This window comes from Colius striatus, chromosome 8, assembly GCF_028858725.1.
Source record: "Colius striatus isolate bColStr4 chromosome 8, bColStr4.1.hap1, whole genome shotgun sequence".
NCBI lineage: Eukaryota > Metazoa > Chordata > Aves > Coliiformes > Coliidae > Colius > Colius striatus.
Window position 1 is genome coordinate 22,852,351 of NC_084766.1, and position 12,541 is coordinate 22,864,891.

A 12,541-nucleotide genomic window follows, 5' to 3' on the forward strand; every position below is an offset into this window, starting at 1 on the left:
GGATGTGACCTCCAAACATGTGTAATTTATAGAATGCAGTACAAGAATAGGCTAGTTGTCATATAATCATAGAATTGTCAGGGTCCGAAGGGACCTTTAGAGATCATCTAGTCCAACCCCCCTGCAGCAGCAGGTTCACCTAGATCAGGTCACACAGGAACATGTCCAGGCGGGTCTTGAAGACCTCCAAGGAAGGAGACTCCACAACCCCTCTGGGCAGCCTGGGCCAGGGCTCTCTCACCTCAACAGTGAAATAGCTTTTTCTTATGTTTAAGTGGAACTTGTGTTCCAGCTTCATCCCATTACCCCTTGTCCTGTTGCTAGCTACTATAGAAAAAAAGAGATGTCCCAACCTCCTGACACCCACCCTTTAGATATTTATAAATGTTAATAATATCACCCCTCAGTCTCCTCTTCTCCAGACTAAACAGCCCCAGTTTCCACAGTCTTTCCTTGTATGAAAGATGTTCCAGTCCCCTGATCATCTTGGTGGCCCTGTGCTGGACTCTCTCCAGCACTTCCCTGTCCCTCTTGAGCTGAGGAGCCCAGAACTGGACACAGGACTCCAGATGAGGCCTCACCAGGGCAGAGTAGAGGGGGAAAAGAATCTCCCTTGACCTGCTGACCACACTCTTCTTGATGCCATTGGCCTTCTTGGCCACGAGGGCACATTACTGGCTCATATTTAGTTTACTATCAGTCAGGATTCCCAGGTCTCTCTCTGCAGAGCTGCTCTTCAGCAGTTTGATCCCCAGCCTGTACTAGTGCGTGGGGTTGTTCCTTCCCAGATGCAGGACTCTGCACTTGCCCTTGTTGAACCTCTTGAGGTTCCTCTCTGCCCAACTCTCAAGCCAGTCAAGATCCTGCTGAATGGCAGCACAGCCTCTGGGGAATCAGCCAGTTCTCCCAGTTTGGTGTCATCAGCCAACTTGCTGAGGGTACACTCTGTCCCCTCATCCAGGTCATTGATAAAAACAAGACTGGCCCCAGAACCAATCCCTGTGGAACTCCACTGGCCACAGGCCTCCAACTCGATTCTGTGCCATTGATCACCACCCTCTGGACTCTGTTATTCAGCCAGCTCTTGATCCACCTCATTGTCCACTCATCCAACCCACACTATCTGAGCTTTCTGATGAGGATATTATGGGAGACAGTGTCAAAAGCCTTGCTGAAGTCAAGGTAGATGACATCCGCTGCTCTCCCCTCATCTAGCCAGCCGGTTATGCACTCTTGTCTTTATATAAATTCCCATAACCAAACAACCAAATGCCTGTAAAATGTAGCTGTGCAAAGAAAGGAAGTGAAATCTGTATGTTGTATAACACTAGGCTTTATCTTCAGTATAGCATAAACTCTGCCCAGTATTTTCACTGTGAAACCTCATTGTTACCTACTTATTGTTAATTCACTGCTCTTGAGGAAAACAAGACTGAAATGTGTGTTCTTCTACTGACCTTAGCTGTTTACTTCAGTCTTTGGAGTGGGAGTGAAGACATCTGAGAAATGGTACAGAAAGGGTTTGCGAACTCTGGAAGAGGTAAAAGCTGACAAGACTCTAAAGCTGTCAAAAATGCAGAGAGCAGGTAAGGTGAAAGTCTCATAAAATTTGTTTCGTAATGCTCTAGGAACTTGATAACAGAATCAGAAAAGGAGACAAAGTTTATTTATACATTCATTTTCTTGTTGCAGTGTCTTGTGAATATTAAACTATTCAGTTAAAATAATATTTGGACTAACAGAACACTAATTAAACATGTCATTCAAAACACTGAATATGCATTTTTAAAAATTACTTACAGAAGTACCCAGTGTAGTCTTCTCTTATAAACAAAACTATTAATGGATCATTACTGCACAGCCTGTGAAAAAATTAGGAAATCCAAGAACTGCTTTTCAGAGGAGACCTTTCTTCTTCAAGGCAATTCTACTTTGATGATAAATCAGGGTTTGTAATAAAGTGCATGTGAAATTACTTCCATAATCCTAACATGTCTTAACTTTAAAGTGTTAAACATAGTCAAATGAGTAATGTTGCTGCCTCATAGATTACTTTGTGTTTGCCATTTCTCTAAATAAAGGACCTCATTTAAACAAAGGAACTAGTTACATTAAGAAAATGAAATATATAACATGACATTAAAATAAAGTCAATTTATTTTTGCATTAAACCGATGTGTTTTATATCATCTCAGAATCCCTTGTTCAACTGACACACATTCATGCTCCTATGTCCTTTTTTCTTTTACATAATATATCCAAATGTGAAGCAAGCTGCATGACTGGGTACTTTTGATACAAGCTCTGTGATAATACATAAAGATGACTTAGACATTTCACATACCTCTGAGCCCTGTTCTTGGCTAGAACCTCATCATTTTGGGAAGACTGTCTTTTAAAGCAGTACATCCAAAAAAGTTATTGATGGGAGTTGATAGGGAAGTCAGAGTAATTAACGTTCTCTGCAAGCAGTGTATTTATCCTGACTACTATACTGTTATTAATTGTAACTGCTATTAAAATTGGTAACAAATGATGACAAAAATATCTATAAGCTATAAGGACAAAGATGAGGGAAGGAAGAGATTGTCTCTTGCCTGTGATCCCACACTCAAGGCAGGAGGCTGACTCCAGGAATGGCAGAGAGGAAGGAAAAGACTCAAGAAAAGGCTTGGTCAAAATATATTTCTTCCCACAACTTTCCCTGAAACAAAACTATAGTTTCAGGTTCAAGACTGAGCATTTGTTAATTCTTGACATTAGATAGAGTTCCATTGCCCATCATACAAGTTGCACAAGTTAACTTCTTGGTGAGAAGTTGTTATTTCGGATCAGCATTATGTAACACTATGTAGATTTTGATAATTCCACAGAATGATCAGCATGTTTTTACTTTTGACTTCTAGGATTTCTCTACTATGAGGACCTTGTTAGCTGTGTATCTAAGGCGGAAGCTGATGCAGTAAACTTGATTGTCAAGAATACTGTGTGTACATTTCTACCAGATGCTTTAGTTACCATAACTGGTGGTTTCAGAAGGTGAGTGAAAACAAATGAGTTCACTTGGTTGTTTTGTTCAGGTACACACAAAATGATCTTTGTGTCTTGGGAAATCAAAGAGATTTAGTGGGAAAGTAGCAGAGTTTGTTTTCAGTGGTTGATTTTTTTGTTGTTATTGGGTTTTTTTGCTTGACTGTTCTATTTTTAATGGGACAGTGATACTAACATTCCCAAATTCCTGAGGTTTTTTTTTACTATAGATGGTTGATTTGTCTGGACAAAATCTATCTTAGAATAATTTGCTCATTAAATTATGTTTCGATCATATGCCGTACTTAAGCATATTTTTTTCCTCTTTTACTGAATCTGAATTCCCAAGGCTGAGACTATTGCAAGGTGATGCTTGAAAAATTACATGATAGCTTTAAGGCAATCTTGTGGTTGCTTTTTTTTTTTTTTAAGAAAACTTGGTCACATGAGATTGAAATGTGCTCAGGCAGTTTGTAATGTTAGAAATATACATTGCAGTAAACTTACTAAACTGAATGTACAGCACTGACTAAGATGAATATGCATTAATCTTCGTTATAGATATGATGATATCAGAATTTCTTTCCTGAGTGATTATTTTTCCTAAATCTTTTGGTCTTGCTGTCTAAAAACAAAACTGAAACTTCTGCTCAAGACATACACAGTTCATTTCTTCAACACTTACTTGAAAGTTTTCCTAACGCCACACAGCACAGTATTGAGACTAAGAAAGCAAAGTTGTTCATGGACTTTGATTTGATTTGATTTACTTTCACTTTTAGTCTTTTGTATGCCTTCTTGTACTAATCTTAATGCTAGTTGGTATTTATAGGAGCCAGATTCATGAATGTTGGTAGATCAACCATCTTTCAGGTATAAATGAAGAAGCAGTTCAAAAGATTAAGGACAAACACAGGAGGAGCCACAATCTAAAGGACATCAATCTCTTGGTAGTCAAATTGCAAGCATAAGTGCAGGAACAGACTTGGTGGGCAGCAATACATTAGAGAACAACAGGTAAACAAGGAGAAGGATGGACAATGGACATTGAAATGATGAGTCTTGAAGATACAAAGATATTTTGAGCACAGGTTTGAATGTAGTCTGGAGACCATGTTAGGACACTGATCACTGCTTGTGTCAAGGAAGCAGGACTGCAGGATTAAGTAAATAGTTATCCATTTGCATATTATATGGTACTGGAGACTACTGTTTCTGTATTTCTAACTCAGAATGGTAGAAGATTCAGGCAAAAAAAAGGCCTTAAGAAGTGAAAGTCAAATTGCTACTTTGGGTCTGTATGGTTTACTTAAAATTATAGACCTTCAGGTCTTTAACATAAGGCATGAAAATTGGAGAAGCTGATGTAATCATACTGATAGTTGCATACAATTTATTTCCTCTTTTGCTCCAATATTCTGTGGTTTCAGTTTAGCTCCCAAATTATTTTATCTCAAGAATCATATTACTGAAGCAGACTTCTGTGTGTCCTGCTTCCTTATGCCTTTTCTTTCTGATCCTTTCATCTTCCTGCCTGTCTTCATGAAACAATAGCTCATGAAATGTCTTTAATTGGAAGTGCTTTCCTTGTGTTTCTGGTTGAAAGTGGTAATAATGCTATGTTTTGTTGAAGGCAAATCTGTTTTCAGCTAAAGACTTTAAACTAAGTTAAATAAATGGTTGTGATGGCAATCCTTCAATATCTCCCTAATTTGAAATGATTCAGGAGCAGAAATTAATAAATTAATGAAGTCTGGATGAGTTTATCCTTTGTTACTCCCCCCTACCAGAAATATGTGTTGAGTTTCAGTTGGTATAGTTTCATATGAAATGTTGTGAGAATTCTTTTCTTTTTCAAAAATCTTTTTTTGACACTTATCTGGGCCACTTTGCAACAGAAATTACAGCACTGAAATGCATGAAAATACAGTAGAACAATTGTAGTTATGAAATAAATAAATCACACCCACGCAGTAGGGAACATATTTCATTGCATATCGAGTGAGGCCTATCAGCTTGATTATAGAGAAGATAGTATTGAAGATGCTGATAAAGCAATATAAAATGTACCATGGACCATGTTATCAAAAAGACTGTATTCACCATGCAGTCAATTTGAATCAGGAATTAGCATTGCCTTATTTTCAGTTCTCAGCCTCTTTTATTTGATTTGCTGAGGTTTAAGACTGTTTTTTTCTTAAAATTAATGAGACAAATTCTGAAATAGAGAATAGCACCCATATTACCAGTTATAAAGGTGAAATTTTGATTCCACCACTGAGTTAAAGAGAAGTCCTGGCATGGGGAGAAAATAAACTTTCTAGCACATATTACTGATTGTGTTTATCCCAAGTATGTTTGAGGCAGAAGTGTACCTTAGGATAATGTATGTTATCACTTTTAAATGAGAGTTAAACTGAGGACCTATTTTTTTTTACCTGGTTATTAAAAATGTAACTTTATACTATGAAGAAAATTAACTGGTTTTCAGTAGTAAAAGCGTTATCTTGTATATATTGATGTGTGTTACAGAAAATTTGATTCTTGTTAGCAATATGTTAATGCTCTTTATTAATAATAGCATTGTTGCAGAGTTATTAGTAATGACAAGCAGACACAAAACTTCATATTAGTTTCCACAGCAATGAATACTCCAGTTCTCTCATAGTACTCCCTTTGTCTCATAGTTCCATATTAGGACGTGACTCCTCTGAGACATCAGTCAAAGGTTGTCATGGGCCAAATTATTATCTGCAAGATCCAGGGTTTATTGTTAACTTGATTTACTTGCTATTTGGTTTTTCCACAGGAGATGTTCTAGAGGGCTTCCTAAGAGCAAAAAAAGCTTGGAGAAAGCATTATATATTATATGTATTTTATGGCTTCAGTGTGTGTACTGGTTATTCATTATCTCAATATACATACTCACAAACACCGAATTTGGCTGGAGAAGTTCAGAAAATAATCTGGAACAAATATTGAATAAAATAATAGGAATAAAACATTATGTTTATTGACTGCAATTCCATTATGGCTTTTTGTTAGCCTTTCTTTGTGCTTTGTTCATATGATTCACAAATTATTTACAAATTAGGTTTCATTTTTCCCGTGTTTCATGTGACACTCAAATAATTGTGGTTAGCTTTGTAGCAGCAGGACTATATGGCTAGGATATAAGCACTGTTGATGATACAGTAACTTATATTTTAGAAATTAAATAGGCACCCACATGGTATCATGATTCAGTTCTCCCTTAGGTGAGATTTAGTTTGACACACTTTTGTTAGCTTCTCCTGTCTTTGCCTTAAGATAGAGTGAAGCAGACTAAGGACGGGCTTTGTTCTGGGTGAGTTTTCACGTTGCAGTTCTTAAGAAGGTGTACAAGTATCTTGGGTAATGCATCAAGCAGAATAGCTACTGCCTATCACATAGTATTTGTCTGTGTGGGAAGTTAATTCCTCCATTCTGCATCAGTTTTCAGAGAAGACCTGTCTCAGACTCTCAGCCTAATTGTATATTACTATCTCCTTGCTTGAATTTTAAGTTATCTTTTAGAAATGAGGTTTTTGAGGCTCTGAAACATTTAAGGTTAAGGATTGCTAATAGAAAAGCAATGAAGGCAGCAAAGTATAGGGTTTATTGTGTTTGTCAGGCATCATGCTTATGTACTTTACAACACAAAAGTTTATTTCCTGTATGCAGTGACATTTCCTTCAAAGCAAAGGAATACATAAAGGAATGACATGAGACAAGACTGTTGTCTTTCCTATTGCATATTGAGAAAATACTTAAAAGGCATCGCTCTTCAATATCAGAAATAAAGTGAAATAGCTGGGATAAAGAAACACTTCAGAGACCATTTTATAGGCTCACACATTGATTAATAACTAATGTTATTGTAGTACCTTTATTTCAGAAGCGAGATTTCTATAAGGAATCATGATTATCTGGCTGTATTGACATATGCTCATAAATGAGAGAATGTGAGGTAGAATGTGTGAAGTGTTACACTTCCCAAGCTCTTGATATATGTCCAGGGTTGCATGGTTTATTTAACTAAGCTACTCACGCGTTCTCTGAGTGAATTGCTTCATAAATACTTATGAAAAATTCTATTTTAATAATAGATATTCATAATAAAAATATTCTTTAGCAGGCTGTAGACATTCTATAATGAGGCTAGAACACCTAATGCGACCTCAAACTTTTCTAGGTCCTGAGAAAAAATGTATTTGAAGTCTTATTACACAAATTGTTTAATTCTTGCTCAGGTCTAGGTTTAAAATAGTATCAGACTTCAAATTAATATAATTAATTCAGAAGTTGCTTTCATTAATTTTTGAGACAAGTTGAAAAGCAGAGGTTCCTTATCATACTCATACCTTGTTCTTATACATTGTTTGCATTTACACTTCTTAGATACCATTATTTGTATGCATTTTTTACTCCAAGCCACAAACTATAAGGTAATAGATAAGCTGTACCCATATGCTCAGTCCAAATACTGTAATTTTTTGCCTGCTTTCTCCCACTGCATTTATAAGAAGTAAAATCTTTATCTGCTGCTCTTTTTGTTTGTCAGGGAGAAATCTGCTCTAAAGGAGCTGTGAGGCAAGCTGCTCACTGAACATTTGTGCTGGTATGGTAGTTTGCACACACTCCAGTGTAAGCAGATCCTAGAAGAATATGCTAATTCTTCAAGCAACAGGCTCAAAAGACTGCTTGGATATCATTCATGAGCACAGCTTTGCCTCTGATAAACTGTGGTCCACTTTTGGATGAGTCTTTTAACCCAGAGATGTTCTAATCTGATCTAGTTGCTCTTAAAGCATAGTAAACCAGCTTCATTTTACTGAACTCCCTAAGTTTAGCAGTATTTGGCCTTGAGGTATTGGGTTGTGAATATTCTATGGCAGTAGTTCGAGGCAACACAACTGGAAAAGAACAGAAGTCATCACTAGTTACTGCTTCTAATTTCCTGTAATCCATTAAAAATAAGTTGAGAAAGGAGAAATTTTTTTTGATCCAAATTAATGACCATCCAAGTCAATTTAGACGATAATCTATTGGAGTAATTCGGATACTTCCTTTTGTCATTAGAGCTTTGATTATTTTTCCACTTGTTTCATCTGTTATTAGTCATGATGTATCATGAAGTAGAAGCTGATGAATAAGGTATCTGGGAGTCATGGACAAAAGGAACTTCATAAAAATCCATGAAATGCTCGAGTACTCAATCTAGTGTATTCTTTCAAGCCTTTCAAAAACTTGTTGATTCAAGATTTTTTACTCTTTCTACCCTACTCAAATCTTTAACACTTTCAGAGGTTTATCAGATTATTAGAAGGATATTGGTTAGTTATACTCCTCTCTTGTCTGTAAAACTACTTCAAGTGATGGGTCCAGATTGGAGGTGACAATGCTGCTGATTTCTGTGAGGCCAGAAGTTTTACACTGTATATATAGGTCCAGAAACTCCCTGTATTATCTCTACAGTTTTCTTGATAACCTACATTTCCTGGAATACGTTTGTAGCAATTTTAACAATTTTTAGTGTTTTCCATAACCTATCGGCAATGATGATGACTACTGTTAAGCAAGCCAGAGGAATACAAGTGATATTTATGCAGTAAGATACAAAATTTCAGAAATGTCAAAAATAATGTTATAACAAAGCTTTCTGTAACAGTATTTAATTTCTTCTTTAATTGAATTGGAAAAAATGAGAATATGGGTAGTGTGTTTCCTTGTCAGGCAGTTGATCTGAAATTTAAGTTATGAACTGATGATCAGATTTGCTAACATTTTAATTCTAGACAAAGTTTTTGTATTAGAGTGGCTAAGATATTTTAAATTACTGCATTTGATGACTGCTTTGTGGTATTTACAACATTCGGCATTATACAGACTATAGCAGTAAAAAAAGCAACATATCACAAGTACACTACTAGAAGTAAGATAAGATATTGTCTTAAAAATAGATTATTTCTTTACAGTTTACTAAAAAGTAGTGTTTTGTTCATTTGATATCCAAATCTGATATTCAATGTTAAAATGAAAGCCAAAGTGTGTAACTAATAGAAAAAAGACAAGAATTTCTGGTAAAGATGCAATTATTGCTAGAGTGGTAACAGAACTAAAATTCACAGGACAAAAACTGGTTTTAACTACAAATTGAAAGTAAGTTTCCTTTTCCTATAAAAAGTTATTTTGAAAGAGTGTATGAGATGAAGTTACCAGATGAGTTTGGGCTGATTACATCAGTTTGGCCATTTTCAGAGGAAGAATTGCCTCATTACAGAGAATTCTGCTGATTGATGTGGTAAGATACAAAAGTTTAAAAACAGCAACAAGAAAATAGGAGTCAGAATAACTGAGAAACTTGTTGTGGGCAGATAATTTATCTATATGTATGTATTTGCATTTACAGTAATAATACATAACCATGTAAGTACTCTATATGAAGGAAGAACAGAATGACAACTAGTCAATTCAGAATTGACAACCATTTAAATGGTATTTAAAGAATTTTTCTTCTTTTGAAAAGGTTGGTTTTTTTTTTTCTGATTTGCCCTTTAAGGACACTTTCAATCATTTTTGGTACATAAGGTCAGCCGTTTGACAATTCTGGGTTTCTAAATTATATGGAAATATTTTTAGAATGCTTGCCAGTGCATAAATCCTAAATGTTAATGGCTTCACTAAGTCAAATTAAATTTTAATGGCTATGGTTTAATTTTTCTTTTAGACTGTTCACATCCTTTAAGCAGCATTAAATGTGATTCAGTTGTCTTCGAATATCACAGCTGACCTGAATAGCCTTTTCAATTAACCTTCTAGATGAAGCACATCTGATACATTTTAAATAAACAAAGATCTCTTTTTATTGGTTAAATGATGATATTCACAGCTCATTTAATCCATTTATTGAGATGCAATGTCAAAAGAACAACAATTTCTTTGTGTAATGCTGGTGAATAATGTGCAGAGATGAGATTAAAAAAAAAAAAATCACACATCTTTGTTTTGCAAGTGAATGGAATTTAAGGAAGAGGAACTCAAAAAGGTCTATTTAAGATTTCAAGACAGATACATGACTGAGAAATGAAGAAAACTATTTGCCAAGAAGTTACACAATGAGAACATTTTAAGAAATGGTAAGAAAAAAAACCCCCTAAAAATGCAGGTTCCTCTCATAAATTTCTTCTGACATCTTGCAAATAATCTAATCTCTAAACATAAGGTGGATGTCCTATGTTTTTAAAATTTGTTCATTGTATACCAATGTAATATGGTTTAATTCTATCTTATAATGAATTAGTGTTTACAACGTAATATGCCTTTTACTTATACAAAAAGAATAGAAATTGTTAGAGATCTACCATAGTTCATTCAAAAGCATCTTTGATGTTTCTGTAATTCTGTTTGATGTTTGTTCTCATTTTTGGATGACACTTTCTTGAAACCTTCACTGCATAACAGAGATAACCTACTGTGATAAAACCTTCACTGTGTATGGAAGCAGGCATGGGAATACAGGCTTCTGGGTTTACTGCACAGCATGAGATACCTCAGACTACTTTTGTTGTATCTGTTATGTAGAAGAGCTGGGCTGAGGAGGATTTGGACCATAGAGGTATCTTTTCTTTTGATTATCAAAGTGCAAGAGAACAGTATTGTCATTAGCTAGAGGAGATTTCAGCACTGACTTCAGTTTTGCCATTTTAGTGGCTTGTATGAGTGTCAGACTTTAAGCCTGCCCACAAGTAACTTGCTTTTTCCTAATGTAATGTCCTAGCTCTGAAACAACTACCAGTCTATCACGACAGCTCATTAGACTCACCTTAGTGGAAAGATGTAGTGACAGCTGTCAGTATGAATAACAGTACTCCCAGCTCTGAACTCTAGAAGCTTGTGCAGTGGCACTCTTTAAGATAATATACCATTAGAATTCCAAAATATTAAAACAGATTTTGTATTATTTGCACTATTTTCTAGACAAGTTTGCCAAAGTGAATGTATTGAAAAATTATAAGAGCTATTTATAGTCCCAATTATTGCGTGAGGTATATTTGATAACCTATATGCTACTGATCATTTCCAGTTTTAAAAGGATAGCAATAAAAATTGTTGTCATTTTTATTGTGCTAGGTTAACTGAAAATTATTCATTCAGCATTTTATAACAATTAACATATGAAATAAATATTAGCATTATGAAAAATAGACATGTAAATTAGTAAGTTCTAGTATGACATATTGAAAACCCATCTGGGTTTTTTGGAAGGGGAAATGCTCTGACTCTTCTTGAACACAGTTCTGTCAAATGCACAATTATTCCAATATAAGTCAGCATAAAGCACATTAAATGAGCTCACAAAAAGTCTTTTGCACAGGACACAGACATTGGCATTGATACAGTTTGAATGGGATACCATTTCACAAAAGAAAAATTAAAATCAAGTCCAGTGGCCCCAGGCATTATTGTAACATATAGTCTGGGACTGAGGAAGGTTGGATGACACAAAGCAAATACTAAAATGGATCTATCAGTATAATTTTATAAACTGGAATATCTAGTTCCTACATTAAAGGTAAACTATTGCTCTTTGAATGTTTTTATGAGAGTAGATTAGTATGATACGTCATTGGGGAATAAAAGCCATTCTGATTAAAAGGAAGCTATACAAATAATTGGTACCTAATATTAAAAGTACAGAGATGTATTCACAGACTGACTAAGCTTCATTTTCAGAGTCTGAAGAGAGAATGACAAGTAATTCTTTATAAAAAGTCTCAGGCAAGATCAATGATGATAACTTTATTCTGTAGCGGAATTGTGTTACATATGCTGAAGTTAATTTGAAGTGCATAAAATGGGGCTCATGAAGTTTGCAGACTCATTCTTTTTCATGCTACTGATATTAGATATAATAGGAACATTTTAAAGACAGAATATGTATATCTAATTTTCAGTAGGTTTTGAATTTTATCACAATTCAGTATGTGTAAAAAGGTCTAAATTCAGTGAAAATGTAATTAAATCTTTTGGAATTTTATTTTATTGCCTTTTCACTAGTGTTTGATTTGGTTTTGGTTTGTTTTTAAATACTAGGGGACAAGATTAAATACTAGGGAACAGGAGAATTAGTGTATTACTATTTATGAAGAGTTTTAATGAAAGGAGATGCTGAAAACGAGAATATTGCAAGCCAAAACATGTCAATGGTTTTGTAGAACAGCTCTATAGTCAGAAACTAGGATAATGAATGAAGTAGATGATACATTTATATTTGGAGTTAGTTTGAAAATATCAATCAAAATATTTATAAGTATTGTTAGTTTTCTGTGAAAATTTTTAATTCTTTGTTGAAGAACTGGACAGAAATGTCTTTCTTCTGACTAGTAGGGGCTATAATGTAAGTGATTTTTATTTCTTTAGTGAAATGAGGGTTTTTTGTCAGAATTTCTCTTTCATTATGAGCCTCAGCTATAGAAGTTTCACATAATAT

General features: G+C 34.9%; 1 protein-coding gene across 1 annotated transcript in view; it reads left to right on the forward strand.

The window, feature by feature from the left end:
- DNTT (DNA nucleotidylexotransferase) overlaps positions 1-12,541 on the forward strand; it is a 92,025-nt gene that overhangs the window by 24,674 nt on the left and 54,810 nt on the right. The window contains exons 6-7 of the mRNA XM_062001362.1: positions 1,463-1,586; positions 2,907-3,039. Coding sequence (XP_061857346.1) covers positions 1,463-1,586; positions 2,907-3,039 — 257 coding nt within the window. The remainder of the gene's footprint in view (positions 1-1,462; positions 1,587-2,906; positions 3,040-12,541) is intronic.